We start from the raw sequence: 21,824 nt of genomic DNA on the forward strand, positions 1-21,824 counted from the left end.
GAAAGACTTGGATCAAACGCTGTAGCCTGTTGTTTTTTTTTCATTTTGCTTTACATAAATGGATGTTAATATCTGTTACATGATAGGCAACACTACCAACAGCATCCCCCAGTATTTACAACAGCTACAACAGGAATAACCGGAGCTACAGCAACAGCCATAAAAGCAGCAGCAACAATATTAAAAACGGGAGCAAACAGGGAACAGCAGAAACCCACAGAAACATCAAGAAAAGCAGTTTTAACAGTAGCAACAGGAATTTCTTTTAGCGCAGCGGCGTCAAACAGCCTATTTGACCAGAACATCAACTAAAAAGCCTGGTCAGAGACCGGGCCGCGGGGAACATTGATCCTTGGAACCATCAAGTGGTAAGTACAAGACGTCAACTAATTGAACCTACAAAAATTGCCCGAGACGCAGAATTTTTTCGTGTTTCAATCTTATTTTCTAGTTGCATTCAACGGAACATTGCAGCTTCTCATTGACTGAAACTCTGGAAGTGATTATATACATTTTATCGAATAATTCTCCATCAAGAGTCATTGCTTGAAACAGCAACAATAACATTTCAAAAGATCTGGCTCCATATGTCGTACGTATATATATATATATATATATATATATATATATATATATATATATATATATATATATATGCAATTGACGATCACAAAACACTGATAATTTTATGCGGAAAGTCCACAGAGAAATATGAAATGAGGTGAACGTTTCGGCTTTGTTAAAGCCTTTGTCAACACCAGACTGACTAAAGAGTCTAGTCTGGTGTTTTAGTCAGTCTGGTGTTGACAAAGGCTTTAACAAAGCCGAAACGTTCACCTCATTTCATATTTCTCTGTGGACTTTCCGCATATATATATATATATATATATATATATATATATATATATATATATATATATATATATATATATATATATATATAGTGTCAGAGTAGTTAACAAATGGAATACATTAGGCAGTGATGTGGTGGAGGCAGACTCCATGCACAGTTTCAAATGTAGATATATGATAGAGCTCAATAGGCTCAGGAATCTGTACACCAGTTGATTGACAATTGAAAGACGGGACCAAAGAGCCGAAGCTCAACCCTCGCAAGCACAACTAGGTGAGTACAGGTTGTCGCTCGAGTAACGTTACTCACCCACTTGGGTGCATGAATACTCATGGGTGCATGAGTTACGCACATGGGTAACAACCGTTCCTCTTACAAATTACGTCGCTTTTCGCTGGTATTCACTACAGACAAACAAGGCCGTAAATTGAAAATAAAAAATAATTGAAAATAAATTTTGGATTTTTTTCTCCAAAACAGCAAGTTAAGGGTCCTTTGGTAGGTTAGGAGGGCAGGAAATTCTCCTAAGCTTTCAAAACGTCATAAAACCGTTAATTGAAAGTTTTCTCTCTTAACTTAACAACCTAAGTCAGAGGACCCAAAACAGAAAACGGGAAAGTACATCACTTTGTAAGCCGATTCCATTTTCAATTACGTCATTATTTTTTTTTAACCTGAGTGCGCATACGAGCTAAAAGCGACGTAATTTGTAAGAGGCCGGGTTGTTTACCCGTCCCTTGTCATTGTTATTAGTCATCAGTCTACCCGTCTAATGACGGGTAGACTGATGTAGTTAAGTTGTACGAAATGTGATTTTCGAAATGGGTTTGGCGGGTCGATTAGCGAGTATTTGGCCTTTGTTGATGAGGATGGGTTGCCGCCTCTTAAAAATACAACCCGTCCTCGGCTCAAATCCATTACATGTATATATATATATATATATATATATATATATATATATATATATATATATATATATATATTGTGACGGTAACGCGTTGGTGTTCGGCTGTTCAGCAACGCAACTGGTATGTACAGGACGCCTATGTATATATATATGTTCGCATATGTGTGTGTGTGTATATATATATATATATATATATATATATATATATATATATATATATATATATATATATATATATATATATATATATATATATATATATATATAAATATAAAAACTACGTAAAGAGTCAAATCCATAGAGGTAACAGAGTAACTTTCCTCGAGTGCTTGCTAGCGCTTGACAGAGTGCTGATCACGTTCCCTTGCTGGAGTGTATTTGTTTAACTCTTCGCGTGTTGATCCTTCGAAATGCCCAAATTGATGTAGCATTATCTTATGTTTGCTTCTCTTAACGCCAATTAGCGCTTCAAGCGTTTTTCCCAACTTGAGACCTGTAGTTAGTTGTGTATGTTCTAAATGTATCGGAAGCCCTCGATCCCATGAGTTTGGGATCACTTTGGAGGGGGGGGGATTATTTGGAGATTATTTTGGGATTTTTCTTATTATATAGTGATGTTATAAAAGGCGATTAAGTGATGTTATAAAAGGCGATTAAGTGATGTTATAAAAGGAGATTAAGTGATGTTATAAAAGGAGATTAAGTGATGTTATAAAAGGCGATTAGGGGGGTTTGTCAGTGTGAGATGGGTAGTTGTGGATAATGTTATTTGTTCTTAATGTTACAATGTTATTTCAATAGGTTACTAGGTTGGAGTTGATGTAGTGGTGATCCGTCAGGTTGTGGGCCAGACTGTTGCATCGTCTCTGCTCTTGTCACTCTCCCTCATACCCCCTAGTTCCTCTTAGTGTCTACCCCATTGGTACCCCCACTACTGTCCACTGGCGGCCCCCCCCCCCCATACTCCCACTGGCCCCCATTGCTTCCCACTGGCACCCCACATCAGTTCCCACTGGATCTGCTGTTCACCGCGTGGGTAAACTACAGCAACGTCCATATGAGTGAAGGGTAAACTACAGCAACGTCCATATGAGTGAAGGGTAAACTACAGCAACGTCCATATGAGTGAAGGGTAAACTTCAACAACTTCCATATGAGTGAAGGGTAAACTTCAACAACTTCCATATGAGTGAAGGGTAAACTTCAACAACGTCCATATGAGTGAAGGGTAAACTACAACAACGTCCATATGAGTGAAGGGTAAACTTCAACAACGTCCATATGAGTGAAGGGTAAACTTCAACAACGTCCATATGAGTGAAGGGTAAACTACAACAACGTCCATATGAGTGAAGGGTAAACTACAACAGCTTCCATATGAGTGAAGGGTAAACTTCAACAACTTTCTGTTGATTGGTAAATAACGTGTGTGTGGTGTACCCGGGTTCGTGAAGTGAGGCGAGAGCGAGCGGCAGTGTTCGAAATGTTTCGTGCGATGAACCACGAACACCGAACCGGGGGGAAGGGTTTTGAACGATCGTTTTCAAAGTTGATCGTGGTGATCCAGGAAGCCCCCCCCCCCCCGTGGGGGGTGGGGGTGGGGGATGTCTGTATGTTCTGATCTTGGCCCTCTGTCAAATGGGTTCCAAATACCCTCCCAGTACCCCGTCCCTTCCTGATCATCCCCCCTTCTTCCGACACCCCTTCCTGATTCCCCCCCCCCCCACTTGTGCTCAACAGCCTTACTAATTTGAATTTTTAATTTGGCCCCGAGGGGCGAGTTTATTGGGCAGCGCCACTCATCCTGTGAGTGGACACGCCGCCATAGCAGCATGTACAACACTCCCCAATAGGAAGAAAACCCGCTGGGTTGTTCATCCTGTCACTTGTACCCAGACACAGCCTGGGACTTGCTGAACTGACTTAAGTGAACAGCTTCTTAAACAAGAAGATTAACATTTGTCAAGCCTTAAAATCTTACTGTTATCTTGCGGATGCAAAATGGGGGAATCTTTTAATAACAGTATCAATATTTGACAAATAGTATTTTCCTAACTCAAACAATGTGGGGTTTATTATTCTACACATATTCCTTATGACTCTTAGATGTTCACACTCTCTCAGGTAGTGGTCAAGGCCGGTGTCCGTCACTCTCATCACAGATTCTGCAACTCCGCTGCTCAACTGTTATTTCCATTCCGAATCTCTATGGATATTTGTATCCAAGACGGATTCTTGCTATTAATTAATCAACTGCCTTACTGTCCCAGTGCTTTCTTTCCATAAATACGTACTTATTTCCCAGCTTCCCTTCTACCTTTTTTACTTCACCTCTTTCTTCCTTATCTTTCCGTCTCCTTTCCCTAATCATCTCTCTTCTCCAGTCTCCCCTACTTTCTCCCGTCCCTTCTCGCTTTGTTTTAGCTTTCGTTTCACCTCCCTCGCTATACTTCTTTACCATTATTCATTCCTCTTTATTCTTTCTAATGTCCTTTCTTCTCTTCCCTCTATCGGAGATTTGTGAAGGTCCTTCAAAGTTCTTCAAGATGTAAACATATTTATATTTTGTACTTTCCAGTTTTAGAGGTCGTTCCTACTTTTTCCATTTTGTCTTCTTTCCTCTTATCCAAGCCTCCTGTTCCTCCTCCTTATCCAAGCCTCCTGTTCCTCTTCCTTCCGTGTCGTCTTGCTGGTGGGCGGCTGCCTCTCATGAGAGATGTGAGGCTGTTGAAGGTGTAACATGGATATATACCTACCCAGATGAGGCATCCTCACCACTCCCAGCACAGCTCCAGTGCCCCTGACACTGACAGGTACTCCAGTGCCACTCTCACCACTCCCAGCACAGCTCCAGTGCCCCTGACACTGACAGGTACTCCAGTGCCACTCTCACCACTCCCAGCACAACTCCAGTTCCCCCTGACACTGACAGGTACTCCAGTGCCACCCACATTACACCTCGCTATCCCCTTTCCTGCCCCGGATCTTCAACACCTCCAGTACCTCAGCAACTAACCCATGGTCGCCTGGCCAGTCCATAATAAGCCACAGCAACAGCAGCAGCAGCAGCAGCAGCAGCAGCAGCACCCCAACAAGCCCCACTGCTCCCCGTTACCACCCACACTGTGGCCAGCCGCAGCAGTACTCCAAGGGTGGGCCTGACGGGTACAAATACGGCAATTATCCCGGGTTTACCAGGGAAGACTCAAGGCTCGGCAGTGTGTGTGCCTTCACGCACCGCTCATCCTTCTCTCTAATGTAATGGGAGGCTGGAACACTGTATGGCAGGGCGGTAGGCAGGCAGACAGGCAGGGTAGTAGGCAGGGAGGCAGGCAGGCAGGCAGGTAGGGTAGTAGGCAGGCAGGCAGGGCGGCAGGCAAGCAGGCAGGCAGGCAGGCAGGGAGGCAGGCAGGCAGGCAGGCAGGCAGGCAGGCAGGCAGGCAGGTTTTCATGCAAGCACCCTCTCTGTGCCACGGGAACAGGCAGCCTTGAGTTGCAGGCAAGATTTTTTTGTTTATTTGCTACCACAGACGTGGCCATATATATACAGTGCTAAACAGCATATGTACATTTTCTTCTGACCTCCACAGTTAGAGATCTGTTAGACATAGAGTTCAGTGATTGATTGAACAATCAACCACAGAAGGCGATTGTAGTTTTAAAATGCTAATCTAACCTACATACATAAATACATGCATTTACGTCTGTCCCACATGCACAGTGTTCGAGGTGTGTTCTTTTATACATAATGTGATTACTGCGAGGCAGGCAGGCAGACAAGGAGGCAGGCAGACAAGGAGGCAGGCAGGCAGACAAGGAGGCAGGCAGGCAAGGAGGCAGACAAGGAGGCAGGCAGGCAAGGAGGCAGACAAGGAGGCAGGCAGGCAAGGAGGCAGACAAGGAGGCAGGCAGGCAGATTTACAGAGGGTAGAGCAATGAATTTAATAGCGAGGGAGGGAGGGTTGAGGTGTGAGTTGCTGGGGATGGTTGGGGGGTAATGCAGGGGGGGCAGAGGGGAGATGAGTACCAGGTGATAACCCATCTTAATTAAGAGACAGGTACAGAGCGTAATTACGTCATCCCTAAGTGCGTGGACGAGTCTTAGAAGTCTGATCATAGAAACTTTTATGGTGTCTCCTCCCCCCCCCCCCCCACCCCAGGATGGCCAAGGGATAACTAAGTTATTCAATAGCAGATCCTCCCCACGATTTATTCAATTGCAAGGTTTCAGGAGTAATTGACAGTGTAATTTCATTGTCGCCAGCACATAAGGAATGGTTGTCTTGGAATAGTTCAGATAATTACGAGTAGTTCTCGTCAAATGGGTGTCACTAGTAATAGTGGGTCGGTGCTTCACTGGTACATAGTCGATCACTAGGAATGGTTCACTAAGAATGACACGCATAAAAAATATTAATTTTACTAATGTCTCGTTGTAAATAATGCCATTAAGAATGTCCATAACTATTAATGGGTAGTCTTCAGGTAATAGTCAACTTGCAATGGTATGTCTAATAGAATTTCTTGATCTCTTGGGAATGGCTGGCTTTAAATTTTTTCATCCTAGTAATGGCTTGACTATGAATGATTAGCCTGCTAGGAATACACATTAACAGTCATAAATCTCCTAGGATGGCCCATTAAGAGAGTCACCACTAGGATGGCCCCCTGTTACGGCCTCATGTAGCCAGTAACAGGGCTCTTTTCTTTTCAAACTGTATATGGGGTAATTTATTCAATCACAAGGCTTCAGGAGTAATATAGAGTGTAATTTCATTGTCGCCAACATATAAGGAATTGTTGTCTAGGAATAATTCAGATAATTACTGCCTCTTCTTACTCGATCCAACCCTGAGTCATGAGGAAAGTTATTCAGAACTGGAAGAATAAGTCAGTCCAAAAAGTATGGGAGGTAAACACACTATGTATTACACATATGAACAGCACATAGCACAACTGGTGCCACATTCACACAGGTCACTATGAAAACTTCTGCAATGTTTTTTTCGCGGCGAGTCTGCTTCTCTCTGCCATCATACACCGCTCAGACACCTGCCCGAGTGTGTCTTCTCTGGTCCTCACGCCGGCGAGTTTACCTTTCTCAGTAAATCATGGGCCAGTCCTCTACAGTATAGTCACGGTGACACAACACCACCGTCCTACTCTCCAGCAACACTGGCAGGGGTCTCCAGCAACACTGGCAGGAGTCTCCAGCAACACTGGCAGGGGTCTCCAGCAACACTGGCAGGGGTCTCCAGCAACACTGGCAGGGTCTCCAGCAACACTGGCAGGGGTCTCCAGCAACACTGGCAGGGGTCTCCAGCAACACTGGCAGGGGTCTCCAGCAACACTGGCAGGGGTCTCCAACAACCCACTGGCAGAGGTCTCCAGCAACACACTGGCAGGGGTCTCCAGCAACACACTGGCAGGGGTCTCCAACAACACACTGGCAGGGGTCTCCAGCAACACACTGGCAGGGGTCTCCAGCAACACACTGGCAGGGGTCTCCAGCAACACACTGGCAGGGGTCTCCAGCAACACACTGGCAGGGGTCTCCAGCAACACACTGGCAGGGGTCTCCAGCAACACACTGGCAGGGGTCTCCAGCAACACACTGGCAGGGGTCTCCAGCACCACTGGCAGGGGTCTCCAGCAACACACTGGCAGGGGTCTCCAGCAACACACTGGCAAGGGTCTCCAGCAACACACTGGCAGGGGTCTCCATCAACACACTGGCAGCGGTCTCCAGCAACACACTGGCAGGGGTCTCCAGCAACACACTGGCAGGGGTCTCCAGCAACACACTGGCAGGGGTCTCCAGCAACACACTGGCAGGGGTCTCCAGCAACACACTGGCAGGAGTCTCCAGCAACACACTGGCAGGGGTCTCCATCAACACACTGGCAGGGGTCTCCAGCAACACACTGGCAGGGGTCTCCAGCAACACACTGGCAGGGGTCTCCAGCAAGACACTGGCAGGGGTCTCCAGCAAGACACTGGCAGGGGTCTCCAGCAAGACACTGGCAGCGGTCTCCAGCAACACACTGGCAGGGGTCTCCAGCAACACACTGGCAGGGGTCTCCAGCAACACACTGGCAGGGGTCTCCAGCAACACACTGGCAGGGGTCTCCAGCAACACACTGGCAGGGGTCTCCAGCAACACACTGGCAGGGGTCTCCAGCAACACACTGGCAGGGGTCTCCAGCAACACACTGGCAGGTGTCTCCAGCAACACACTGGCAGGGGTCTCCAGCAACACACTGGCAGGGGTCTCCAGCAACACACTGGCAGGTGTCTCCAGCAACACACTGGCAGGGGTCTCCAGCAACACACTGGCAGGGGGTCTCCAGCAACACTCTGGCAGGGGTCTCCAGCAACACACTGGCAGGGGTCTCCAGCAACACACTGGCAGGGGTCTCCAGCAACACACTGGCAGGGGTCTCCAGCACCACTGGCAGGAGTCTCCAGCAACACACTGGCAGGGGTCTCCATCAACACACTGGCAGGGGTCTCCATCAACACACTGGCAGGGGTCTCCAGCAACACACTGGCAGGGGTCTCCAGCAACACACTGGCAGGGGTCTCCAGCAACACACTGGCAGGGGTCTCCAGCAACACACTGGCAGGAGTCTCCAGCAACACACTGGCAGGGGTCTCCACTGGCAGGGGTCTCCAGCAACACACTGGCAGGGGTCTCCATCAACACACTGGCAGGGGTCTCCAGCACCACTGGCAGGGGTCTCCAGCAACACACTGGCAGGGGTCTCCAGCAACACACTGGCAGCGGTCTCCAGCAACACACTGGCAGGGATCTCCAGCACCACTGGCAGGAGTCTCCAGCAACACACTGGCAGGGGTCTCCAGCAACACACTGGCAGGGGTCTCCAGCAACACACTGGCAGGAGTCTCCAGCAGCATACTGGCAGGGGTCTCCAGCAACACACTGGCAGGGGTCTCCATCAACACACTGGCAGGGGTCTCCAGCAACACACTGGCAGGGGGGCTCCAGCAACACACTGGCAGGGGTCTCCAGCAACACACTGGCAGGGGTCTCCAGCAACACACTGGCAGGCTTCAACTATAACAAGCCTTAACAGACGGACATAAATTCCGTCTCATAACTGAACTTAGTGATTGGACCGACAGATCCCAGGGATGGCCAATACTTCACCAAGTATCACAGACAAATCACAGTCTCCACCGACTCTGCTTACTTGTTCTCACTGGAAAACGTCTTGAGTTCAAGACTGCCCTGAGTACCACCCACATCACTTCTGAGGAGTAAAAAAAATGAATAGAAAGAAGGAAACTATACGGTGTCAATAAGATCACAGCGGGGAACAGAAAGTGGGGTCGGGTGCGCTCAACAGATGGCGCCGACATCGTCACACCCACGAAGAGAATCACTAGTAGGATTGGCCAACTAAGAATAGCTAATACACTCGGAAATGGTCCCAAGGTTCTGGGTTGGGTCTGAGGCCCCCTAGTTTAATAGCGGGGGAAGGGTTGGTGTATAGATCTCCCAGATATATTACCCTGCTATATTTGACAGTGTCTCACCATTAGTGGGATTAGAAGCAGGGCGTTGAGCTGATTTTCCAACACGGAGCTACTGGCCCTCGCAGCCAGGGTGATTGCAGTGGTTTGGGTCCGCGACGAGTACAGAACAGGTATGATTGAGGGGGCGTTGACACGTGTCAATCACGGCTGACAATACATGGGTTTGGCCCATGGGGAAGCCCATGGCCTCCCCACAACACCAACACCAAAGTAGTGTACGAAGACGATATATAACCTAACCTGTCGACCCAAGCATAGAAAATTTGAAGGTTTGTGAGCCGCGAGGGTTTGTAGTAGAACTTTATTTGTCCGTTTGGGATTGTGGCGTCAAAATGCGGTGTACTGTGAGGGGGCGAGTTGCACGGTGAGTGTAATTATAGTTGTTGAGGCGATTGTGCAACTTTCCCAACAATTAAGTACGTGTGGTTTGTTCTGGTAAGTTTTGACCTGCGTGATTAGTGTACAGCACGTGTACACTAATCTGTACTGCACGTGTATACTAATCTGTACTGCACGTGTATACTAATCTGTACAGCACACACAGCTGTGTACGTGCTGTTGTTTAAGAACGTGTAATTGAGTACGGATACGTGCCGACACTTGTCAATCAACTCATGCCACCACGAGTTGATTGACAAGTTTGTATACACTTTGTAAGACAGATTGATTTGGATGTATTTATATACAGTCAGATGAAATACGTTGGGTTGTATTAAGGTCACCTGCGTGGTTTAAATAATTGTGCTGACTGTCTTGAGGCCTACTTAGGTAAGACCCAGCCTGGTACCAGGTTTAAAACAGCTGTGTTTTTCCATACAGCTGTCCAACCCCTTCATGCAGCTGTCTTGTGCCCTCATGCAGCTGTCCAATCCCCCTCATACAGCTGACCAATCCCCTCATACAGCTGTACAATCCCTTCATACAGCTGACCAATCCTCTCATGCAGTTGTCCAATCCTCTCATACAGCTGTCCAATCGCCTCATACAGCTGTCCAATCGCCTCATGCAGCTGACCAATCCCCTCATACAGCTGTCCAATCCCCTCATACAGCTGTTCAATCCCCTCATACAGCTATTCAATCCCCCTTACACGGCTATCCAGTCCCCTCATGCAGCTGTCCAATCCCCTCATGCAGCTGACCAATCCCCTCATAAAGCTGTCCAATCCCCTCATTTCTGCAGAGTGCCGGACCAAGCAGGCTGTGGTGGATGTGTGGGTCTGTAATAACAGGCGTTTTTAAATCAAGTTATCACAAGACTAGACTGGTCCCATAGGGCTCTCTGAACCGACTCCGGGTAAACTGCAGGTTCACATGATGGGTGTACCTGGGTATACAGCCATTCGTCTGGCGCGGTAACGGGGTTTACGACACGCCTTTTAACACCAGTAATCATTGAGGTAAACTCTGGCATCCACTGATGTATGATAATTGCCGAGAGTTACGGTACGGTAATAAAATCTTCCTGCGATTATCGAAGAATTTTTTTTGTCGTACATAAATACACACACACACACACACACACACACACACACACACACACACGCACGCACGCACGCACGCACACACACACACACACACACACACACACACACACAAATCTAGGGATCTGGTAGCTGAGTGGACAGCGCGTGGGACTCGTAATCCCGTGGCCTGGGTTCGATTCCCGGACTTGGCGGAGAGAATTGGGTCAGAGTTTCTTTCACCCTGATGCCCCTGTTACCTAGCAGTAAATAGGTACCTGGGAGTTAGACAGCTGTTACGGAGCTGCTTCCTGTGTGTGTGTGTGTGTGTGTGTACTCACCTATTTGTGCTTGCGGGGGTTGAGCTGGCTCTTTGGTCCCGGCTGGTCCTGCCTCTTTGGTGTGTGTGTGTGTGTGGGAAAAAAAATGATTGACATCTCAGAGGTGGGGCCCAAAGAGCCAGAGCTCAATCCCCGCAAGCATAACTAGGTGAATACACACACACACACACACACACACACACACACACACACACACACACACACACACACACACACAAATATATATAGTAGACATAATAGAGGAAATAAAAATTGGTCAGAAAGGCGGTGTCCAAGAGCTAATAGCTCGATTCTACAGATACAAATAGTAAAATACAAATAGTAAATACACACAAAATATCCCCTCCCCTCCCCCTCCCCCAACCATTCACTCCCTCAATGTGTCTAACTGCGCAGTTTAGCGAGGTGGCTAATGGAAGATTGCAAATGATCATTGTATCATTGTATTCCTTGCAACACGCACGGTTATATCAATTGCTATTTCTTCATTGTTTATCGTCTAAGTTCATAGAGTTTTGTTTTCTCGGTAACGTTCATTGTTAGGAGTGACCGGTTGAATTATTGTGGTTGGTGTATGGTTGGTGATTGTCGTTAGTGGTTGGTGAGTGTCGTTAGAGGTGATGGTGATTGTTGTTAGTGGTTGGTGATTGTTGTTAGAGGTGATGGTGATTGTTGTTAGTGGTTGGTGATTGTTGTTAGTGGTGATGGTGATTGTTGTTAGTGGTTGGTGATTGTTGTTAGAGGTGATGGTGATTGTTGTTAGTGGGTGGTGATTGTTGTTAGTGGTGATGGTGATTGTTGTTAGTGGTTGGTGATTGTTGTTAGAGGTGATGGTGATTGTTGTTAGTGGGTGGTGATTGTTGTTAGAGGTGATGGTGATTGTTGTTAGTGGTTGGTGATTGTTGTTAGTGGTTGGTGATTGTTGTTAGTGGTTGGTGATTGTTGTTAGAGGTGATGGTGATTGTTGTTAGTGGTTGGTGATTGTTGTTAGTGGTTGGTGATTGTTGTTAGAGGTGATGGTGATTGTTGTTAGTGGTTGGTGATTGTTGTTAGTGGTGATGGTGATTGTTGTTAGTGGTTGGTGATTGTTGTTAGAGGTGATGGTGATTGTTGTTAGTGGGTGGTGATTGTTGTTAGAGGTGATGGTGATTGTTGTTAGTGGTTGGTGATTGTTGTTAGAGGTGATGGTGATTGTTGTTAGTGGTTAGTGATGGTCGTTAGTGGTGATAGTGACGTGTAGTGATGATGATAAAGCGATGACTAGCCGACCAATCACGGGGGTTCAAAAAGCCAACTTGATTAACCCTAAAGCTTACCAGGTCAGCAGTACTGCCATTCACACACGTGCAGAATGCGAGGAGCAGCAGCAGCAGCGTCTAACAGTCTAGTTGAGCAGACCAACACAGCCCGTAGAGAGACCGGGCCGCGGGGACATTTATCCTGGGAACCACCTCAAGGTAACACCTAAGACAGAGTCGGGATAGTAGTACGGAGCCTGAACAACCTGTAAGTGGTGGTGGAGGTTGCAGTAAATCTTGTGTATTTACAACAGTAAATCTTACGTATTTACAGCAGTAAATCTTGTGTATTTACAACAGTAAATCTTATGTATTTACAGCAGTAAATCTTATGTATTTACAACAGTAAATCTTACGTATTTACAACAGTAAATCTTATGTATTTACAACAGTAAATCTTATGTATTTACAACAGTAAATCTTATGTATTTACAACAGTAAATCTTATGTATTTACAACAGTAAATCTTACGTATTTACAACAGTAAATCTTCTGTATTTACAGCAGTAAATCTTATGTATTTACAGCAGTAAATCTTATGTATTTACAATAGTAAATCTTACGCATTTACAACAGTAAATCTTACGTGTTTACAACAGTAAATCTTATGTGTTTACAACAGTAAATCTTATGTGTTTACAACAGTAAATCTTATGTGTTTACAACAGTAAATCTTATGTCTTTACAACAGTAAATCTTATGTGTTTACAACAGTAAATCTTATGTGTTTACAACAGTAAATCTTACGTATTTACAATAGTAAATCTTATGTATTTACAACAGTAAATCTTATGTGTTTACAGCAGTAAATCTCATGTATTTACAGCAGTAAATCTTATGTATTTACAGCAGTAAATCTTATGTGTTTACAACAGTAAATCTTATGTATTTACAACAGTAAATCTTATGTATTTACAACAGTAAATCTTATGTATTTACAACAGTAAATCTTATGTATTTACAAGCTATAGCAACCTAATATAAAGCTGCACATCACACAATGTCGGAACGGACAAAATTCAACACATTCCCTCTTTCTCAACACCCTTATTTGCCATGTGTTTTGTTCCTGGGGTTCATGTGTTCATTCCTGGGTTCATGTGTTCATTCCTGGGTTCATGTGTTCATTCCTGGGGTTCATGTGTTCATTCCTGGGTTCATGTGTTCATTCCTGGGTTCATGTGTTCATTCCTGGGTTCATGTGTTCATTCCTGGGGTTCATGTGTTCATTCCTGGGTTCATGTGTTCATTCCTGGGTTCATGTGTTCATTCCTGGGTTCATGCGTTCATTCCTGGGTTCATGCGTTCATTCCTGGGTTCATGTGTTCATTCCTGGGTTCATGTGTTCACTCCTGGGTTCATGCGTTCATTCCTGGGTTCATGTGTTCATTCCTGGGTTCATGTGTTCATTCCTGGGTTCGTGTTCATTCCTGGGTTCATGTGTTCATTCCTGGGTTTATGTGTTCATTCCTGGGTTCATGTGTTCATTCCTGGGTTCATGCGTTCATTCCTGGGTTCATGCGTTCATTCCTGGGTTCATGCGTTCATTCCTGGGGTTCATGTGTTCATTCCTGGGTTCATGTGTTCATTCCTGGGTTCATGTGTTCATTCCTGGGTTCATGCGTTCATTCCTGGGTTCATGCGTTCATTCCTTGGTTCATGTGTTCATTCCTTGGTTCATGTGTTCATTCCTGGGTTCATGTGTTCATTCCTGGGTCCGCGATAGTGTGGAGAATAGGAGGCAGTGTAACCGGGCAATAGAGGTCACCTACCACCTCGTTACACCGGGGAAATGGCCTGTACGGATGGCCACGTTGGGCAGGGCAGGGTATGGCTGGGCAGGGCATGGCTGGGCAGGGCAGGGCTGGGCAGGGCAGGGCTGGGCAGGGCTGGGCAGGAATGGTGGGGGAAAAGGTACGAATGGATGGTAGACGGGCAGGGAAGGTTTAGAGAGACGGGTGGTAGGAGAAGGGGAATATATGGATGGGTAATTGGTTGAGAGGGCTAGTAGGGGAAGAATGAGTTGATAATTTGGATGGATGATTGGTTGGGATAAAGGGGGGGGGGTGAGGGGAGAGAGGAGGATAGGTGTGGAAAGAGGTGAAGAAGGATGGTTGAGAGGGGGAAAGGGGAATTACTGTAGAAAGGGAAGTAGAGGGTTGCATGGTAGAGCAAGCTGGGAATCGTGTTAAAAATGGTGGATATTAGAGGGAGGGAGAGAGGGAATTATCAGGGGGAAAGCGCCAAGCCATTACGACTATATAGCACTTGGAAAGAGTCAGGATAAGGATTTGGGATGGGACGGGGGGGAAGGAATGGTGCCCAACCACTTGGACGGTCGGGGATTGAACGCCGACCTGCATGATGCGAAATCGTCGCTCTACCGTCGAGCCCAAGTGTTTGGAGAGAGGAGTTAAAATATAAAAGGTGTTATATAGAAAATAAAAAAAAAGGAGCAGAGGAAAATCAGACAGTAGAATAAATTAAAATATGGAAAGTAAAAGAATTGGTAAAAAGACCTGAAAAGGGGAGGATTAGTTGGATAGGAGAGTAGGGAAGAGAGAGAGAGAGTGGAGTGAAGTGGATCAGCTGACGTGTGTTGTGGTGGATCAGCTGACGTGTGTTGTGGTGGATCAGCTGACGTGTGTTGTGGTGGATCAGCTGACGTGTGTTGTGGTGGGTCAGCTGACGTGTGTTATGATAGATCAGCTGACGTGTGTTGTGGTGGATCAGCTGACGTGTGTTGTGGTGGATCAGCTGACGTGTGTTGTGGTGGGTCAGCTGACGTGTTATGATAGATCAGCTGACGTATGTTATGATAGATCAGCTGACGCGTGTTATGATAGATCAGCTGACGTGTGTTATGATAGATCAGCTGACGTGTGTTATGATAGATCAGCTGACGTATGTTATGATAGATCAGCTGACGCGTGTTATGATAGATCAGCTGACGTGTGTTATGATAGATCAGCTGACGTGTGTTGTGGTGGGTCAGCTGACGTGTGGCATGATCGATGTTAGGGTCAGGGGGAAGTCTGGGGCCGTGATTACCCCGTTGTTGGAGGCATTGATCTCTGCTGCTAGTGGAGGCAGGCCTTGGCTCTCATTGCTAGCAGGTGAGGGAAGGTAGAGGGGAATGGAGGAAAGAGAGAGTAATGAGGGGAAGTAGCGGGAGGGAGAATGACGAGATAGAAGTAAGGGGAGTTGTTGAAAGGACAATAATGGGTGTAGATGAGAAGAGGAAGGTAAGGGGATTGGACAAATGTAGGACAAGAGAAGTGGATGAAAGATAAGGGGCGATGATTAGAGGAATGGTGGGGGTATGAGGGAGGGTAACTGGGGAAGGATTGGGGATGAGGTGAGTGGAGGAAGGCTGAGATATGATGGGACTGGAGGAAGTATGGTTTGGCTGGCAGTGGAGGGTGAGAACTGGTTTCGTAGTGGTGAAAAAGTGGAGAATGTTTGGTGGAGAGAGAGGTTTGTGCAGGTGTGGTGGAGAGAGAGGTTTGTGCAGGTGTGGTGGAGAGAGAGAGAGAGAGAGAGAGAGAGAGAGAGAGAGAGAGAGAGAGAGAGAGAGAGAGAGAGAGAGAGAGAGGTTTGTATGGGTGTGGTTGAGAGGGAGAGAGAGTGAGAGAGAGAGAGAGAGAGAGGAGGCGGTGGTGTGGATGTGGTGGAGGAGAAATTGACATCTTCAAATCTGAGAGAATATTCCAGAAGCATTACTGAAGGAGAGAACAGTTGTGCATTATATTTAATAAAATGGTCAATGGTCCCTTGGGAATTTGCTTAGTTTTTGCAGTGTTAAATTAATAAAATGGTTGAAAGTGCTTAAAAAGCAACATCTGTTTTATGAAGAAAAAAAAAGTCTGAAACATTAAAGAATATTTTTAAAAGCCTAAGTCGTTAAAAGATTGTTAGGTAATTGCTGTAGATAACACCGTTGGCAACTACCAGGTAATTGTTTCGTAATTGGTGTAAATCATTTACATTATGACCTCTGACTTTATACAACTTGTCTCATAATTGCTTTAGCCAGTTTTGTTCTGTAATTACAAGCTTATTCAACCTACCGTTCAAAGTTGGCTTTTACATATTCTGAGTGCTGGAGTCTGGGGCTACGGTGAGTGCTGGGGCCTGAGGCTACGGTGAGTGCTGGAGCCTGAGGCTACGGTGAGTGCTGGAGCCTGAGGCTACGGTGAGTGCTGGAGCCTGAGGCTACGGTGAGTGCTGAACCCTGAGGCTACGGTGAGTGCCGGAACCTGAGGCTACTGTGCTTACTCTTCCCAGTACTCACTAATACTGATTACGTGGTGAGAGGAGATTGTCGTGTTTACATTAGAGAACACAAAGTAAGCCTGCTTCCATTAACTTAGTCCGACACACATTGAGTGTGGCGGTGAGTACGGAGTACCCACTATGACCCATCGGGTCCCACTGTGACCCAGTATGCCTCCAGTACAACCCCTCCCCCTCCCTGTTATTCATCATAGGTTCTCTTTAAAATTTGTTTTGACTCATTTTGGTCGAGTATGGGTGTGTAGGGTATTCACTACTGTTTTGCCTCATGATGGGTATGAAGGGTTGTACTATTTTACCCATTTTGGCTCATTACACACCTGTTTAACAGTCTACTATTTTACCCATTTTGGCTCATTACACACCTGTTTAACAGTCAACTATTCTACCCATTTTGGCTCATTACACACCTGTTTAACAGTCTATTATTTTACCCATTTTGGCTCATTACACACCTGTTTAACAGTCTATTATTTTACCCATTTTGGCTCATTACACACCTGTTTAACAGTCTACTATTCTACCCATTTTGGCTCATTACACACCTGTTTAACAGTCTACTATTCTACCCATTTTGGCTCATTACACACCTGTTTAACAGTCTACTATTCTACCCATTTCGACTGTTAGCAACTGTGAGGCATTGTGCCTCATGCCTGGCCAGCTGGGTTAACTTATGCCAATGAAAGCATTGTGTTGTTGATTAAATATTGAAGCTTACGAAGGACTCGAACCCGCGGTTTGTGATCATTGGTGCGCAGGTTCGATCCCGCCGTACAGCCCCAATATTTTGTCATAGACACTGGTAAACAAGAGTAGTCTAGGATTATAAGGAGCCTTGGATAGGTGCTGCAAAGGCCCGGGGCTAGATTCACGAAGTAGTTACGCAAGCACTTACGAACGTGTCCATCTTTGCTCAATCTTTGGCGGCTTTGTTTAAAATTATTAAACAGTTAATGAGCTCCGAAGCACCAGGAGGCTGTTTATAACAATAATAAATGTTGATTGGCAAGTTTTCAGGCTTGTAAACTGTTTAATAAATGTAACCAAAGCCGTTAAAAAAGAGGAAAGATGTACACGTTCGTAAGTACTTGCGTAAGTGCTTCGTGAATCTGGCCCCCGAGCGACAGGCTCGCACGTTTTGCAGCACCTGTTCCACGCTCCGACGAGTCTAGTGGATCAAAAATTGAGTTATAAGATTCATCAGGTTATTCTGATTTTCATTGTGCATTTTCTTATTGTTTCAGAGGGTTCGGGTTCGTGACCTTCAGTGACCCGTCTAGTGTGGACAAGGTGCTCACTCTTGCGGCCCATGAGCTCGACGGCAAGAAGGTAAGTGGGTTCGATTCCCTTTATCACCAACGGTCTATGTTATTCCTCTTATCACGCAACTTGTACCCAGATTCACGAAGCAGTTACGCAAGCACTTATGAACGTGTATCACCTTCTGTGGTTGATTGTTCAATAAACCCTTGAACTATATGTTTAATACATCTCTAACCCTGTCCATGGAGGACAAGAAAATGTATACATGCTGGTTAGCATTGTAAATGTGTGGCCACGTCTGTGGTAGAAAAATAATAATAATAATAATAAAAAAACTCTTTCCTCAATCTTTGACGACTTTGGTTACATTTATTAAACAGTTTACAAGCCTGAAAACTTCCTAATCAACTGTTGTTATTGTTATATATAGCCTCTTGGTGCTTCGGAGCTCATTAACTCTTTAATAATTGTAAACAAAGTCGCCAAAGATTGAGAAAAGACGTACAAGTTCGTAAGTGCTTGCGTAACTGCTTCGTGAATCTTGGCCCTCTCTTACAAAGAACGTCGCATTTCCCTCCTATGCGTTACGTATTTTCAAAAATTATCATTTTTGAAACTGGAAGCGGCTGGCGAAAGTGACGTACTGTCCCGTTTTCTGTTTTGGGTCCTCTGGTAGGTTAGGAGAGGACACTTTAAATTCATCGTTTTCCTCACGTTGGGAAATTTTAGGATGACGGGCTGCTAAATTTACATTGCAGTCATTATATAAAAGCTAGGGGAAAAATAACCATACAAGAACGGGACTTGGCATATATATATATATATATATATATATATATATATATATATATATATATATATATATATATATATATATATATATATATATATATATATATGTTGAAAGTCCCCGAAAAATAAAGAGGAGTGAGTGCCGGTACTTTTGTAAAGTAGCGTGAGTACACGCTACTTTTCGGCCGCCATCTTGAAAAAATGGCGGACGAAACCCCCGTTTTTACACTTATCTCGGAAACTATCGACATTATCAAAAAATGTTTCAAACTAAAAATGTTTGCCTTAACATTGTCTATATTGAGGCCCTTTGCTTTTTATATATAACTTGCCATTAAGCCAGAAATTACATTTTTTACCGTTGAAAAATATGTCAACACCGCGCTCCCGCTTCTTGGTCAGGCCGGATATAATAAATGAAATGAAAAATGAAATAAAAATGAAAATGAAAAGAATGAAAATCTCTGAAAAGGACGAGAATGAAAAACCATAAAATTCTAATTCACCTTCACTAGTTTTTTATTCAATTCTGAAACGATTACAGAAAGTTAGATACAGACATATCAACAATACAGTATTCAGAAAGCTCATAAATTTTTTTATGCTTTAAGGTAACTGACCATTGATACACTTTTCATATATATTTTTATTTACAATGTTTATCAGATTAAAGTTTAAAGATAGTTTATTTTATACAAAATTAAAAAATAATGATTTGGTTCTTAATAATTAAAATTTGAAGCTGTTTGCATTCTGGTTCCGTCATGCTGGAGTTCCCTTAACAGATCATCTTACATCTACTCTCCATCTACTCTCCTTCATCTACTCTCCTTCACCTACCTCCATCTACTTGTCCCTCTACCACACGATCCACCTATCACAGTCTACCTCTTCATTTTCTTTTCCCCTCTACCTCTAATTCATCCATCTATCCTTCTACTTTTCCTTCATCCACCTCTCCATCAATCTAATCTTCACCTACCCACATCTACCTATCCTTCTGCACCGTCATCCACCTATCCATCTACCTCGCCTACACCTACCAACATCTACCTATCCATCTACTCCTTCATCCAGCTACCTATCTACCTCACCTTCACCTACCCACATCCCTCTACCCCTCACTCATCTACCTATTCCTCTTCATCTCTCTCCTTCCCGTCTACTTCCCAACGCAGGGAAAGTCTTCTCAGTATTTACAAATTCGACCTAGAAAAAAACACACACACCTGAGGTGAAAAAAAACAGGTGTGTGATGTCGACAGTGTTACCCAAGGCAGAGTTCACCAAGCCCGAGTCCAACATTTTGCCCTCGCTCGATTACCTCCTGTGATTAAACCTTCTGAAAATCTGAAAATCTCTGGGAAAAACAGAAGGTGAAAGGGATGGGGGGGGGAATAACTCGTTAAAAGATGGTTCCTTCGCCTGAAAATATCGTCTTTGAAGGCACGGCGAATTAAGGGATTTGGGGCGTAGCAGGAGGCAATTTTAATGGCTGCTTTATCAGTTTGCAATCTAAACAGGTTAAGCCATAAATTTGCCCAGACTAGAGATTATGTATTTTTGTTTTGTCTTGTGGGGAGGGGGGGGGGGGGGTTGGAAGGATGAGGGGTAGGGTAAGGGGGGTATGGGCAAAAAAAAAAAAAACGCGTGGTGGGAATATGGTAGTGAAGGCAGGCATGAAGGAATGTCAGTGTGCGTTCACTTCAATCAATCACAGGCCTGGCATGCGTAAAGAAAACGGGAGATATATATGTGTGGTCTTGAATCCTGGGTCTTACGGGGGAAGTTCTTTGGTCGTGTCATGGGCTGGGGGAGGTGTATGATTGTTTGTGTCATGGTTGGGGGAGGTGTATGATTGTTTGTGTCATGGTTGGGGGAGGTGTATGATTGTTTGTGTCATGGTTGGGGGAGGTGTATGATTGTTTGTGTCATGGTTGGGGGAGGTGTATGATTGTTTGTGTCATGGTTGGGGGAGGTGTATGATTGTTTGTGTCATGGTTGGGGGAGGTGTATGATTGTTTGTGTCATGGTTGGGGGAGGTGTATGATTGTTTGTGTCATGGTTGGGGGAGGTGTATGATTGTTTCATGGCTGGGGAGGTGTATGATTGTTTGTTTCATGGCTGGGGGAGGTGTATGATTGTTTGTGTCATGGTTGGGGGAGGTGTATGATTGTTTGTGTCATGGTTGGGGGAGGTGTATGATTGTTTGTGTCATGGTTGGGGGAGGTGTATGATTGTTTGTTTCATGGCTGGGGGAGGTGTATGATTGTTTGTGTCATGGTTGGGGGAGGTGTATGATTGTTTGTGTCATGGTTGGGGGAGGTGTATGATTGTTTGTGTCATGGTTGGGGGAGGTGTATGATTGTTTCATGGCTGGGGGAGGTGTATGATTGTTTGTGTCATGGTTGGGGAGGTGTATGATTGTGTCATGAGCTGGGGGAGGTGTATGATTGTTTGTGTCATGGTTGGGGGAGGTGTATGATTGTTTGTGTCATGGTTGGGGGAGGTGTATGATTGTTTGTGTCATGGTTGGGGGAGGTGTATGATTGTTTGTGTCATGGTTGGGGAGGTGTATGATTGTTTGTGTCATGGTTGGGAGAGTTGTGTGATTGTTTGTGTCATGGTTGGGGGAGGTGTATGATTGTTTGTGTCATGGTTGGGGGAGGTGTATGATTGTTTGTGTCATGGTTGGGGGAGGTGTATGATTGTTTGTGTCATGGTTGGGGGAGGTGTATGATTGTTTGTGTCATGGTTGGGGAGGTGTATGATTGTTTGTGTCATGGTTGGGGGAGGTGTATGATTGTTTGTGTCATGGTTGGGGGAGGTGTATGATTGTTTGTGTCATGGTTGGGGGAGGTGTATGATTGTTTGTTTCATGGCTGGGGGAGGTATGATTGTTTGTGTCATGAGCTGGGGGAGGTGTATGAGTGTTTGTGTCATGGCTGGGGGAGGTGTATGATTGTTTGTGTCATGAGCTGGGGGAGGTGTATGATTGTTTGTGTCAAGGCTGGGGGAGGTGTATGAGTGTTTGTGTCATGGCTGGGGG

General features: G+C 45.2%; 1 protein-coding gene across 2 annotated transcripts in view; it reads left to right on the plus strand.

Moving 5' to 3' along the window:
* LOC123769465 (RNA-binding protein Musashi homolog Rbp6) overlaps positions 1-21,824 on the plus strand; it is a 1,480,583-nt gene that overhangs the window by 452,072 nt on the left and 1,006,687 nt on the right. For both annotated transcript variants that reach the window (XM_069308801.1, XM_069308802.1), the window contains exon 4: positions 17,965-18,049. In XM_069308801.1, the coding sequence (XP_069164902.1) occupies positions 17,965-18,049 (85 nt within the window). The remainder of the gene's footprint in view (positions 1-17,964; positions 18,050-21,824) is intronic.

This window comes from Procambarus clarkii, chromosome 63, assembly GCF_040958095.1.
Source record: "Procambarus clarkii isolate CNS0578487 chromosome 63, FALCON_Pclarkii_2.0, whole genome shotgun sequence".
Lineage (NCBI taxonomy): Eukaryota > Metazoa > Arthropoda > Malacostraca > Decapoda > Cambaridae > Procambarus > Procambarus clarkii.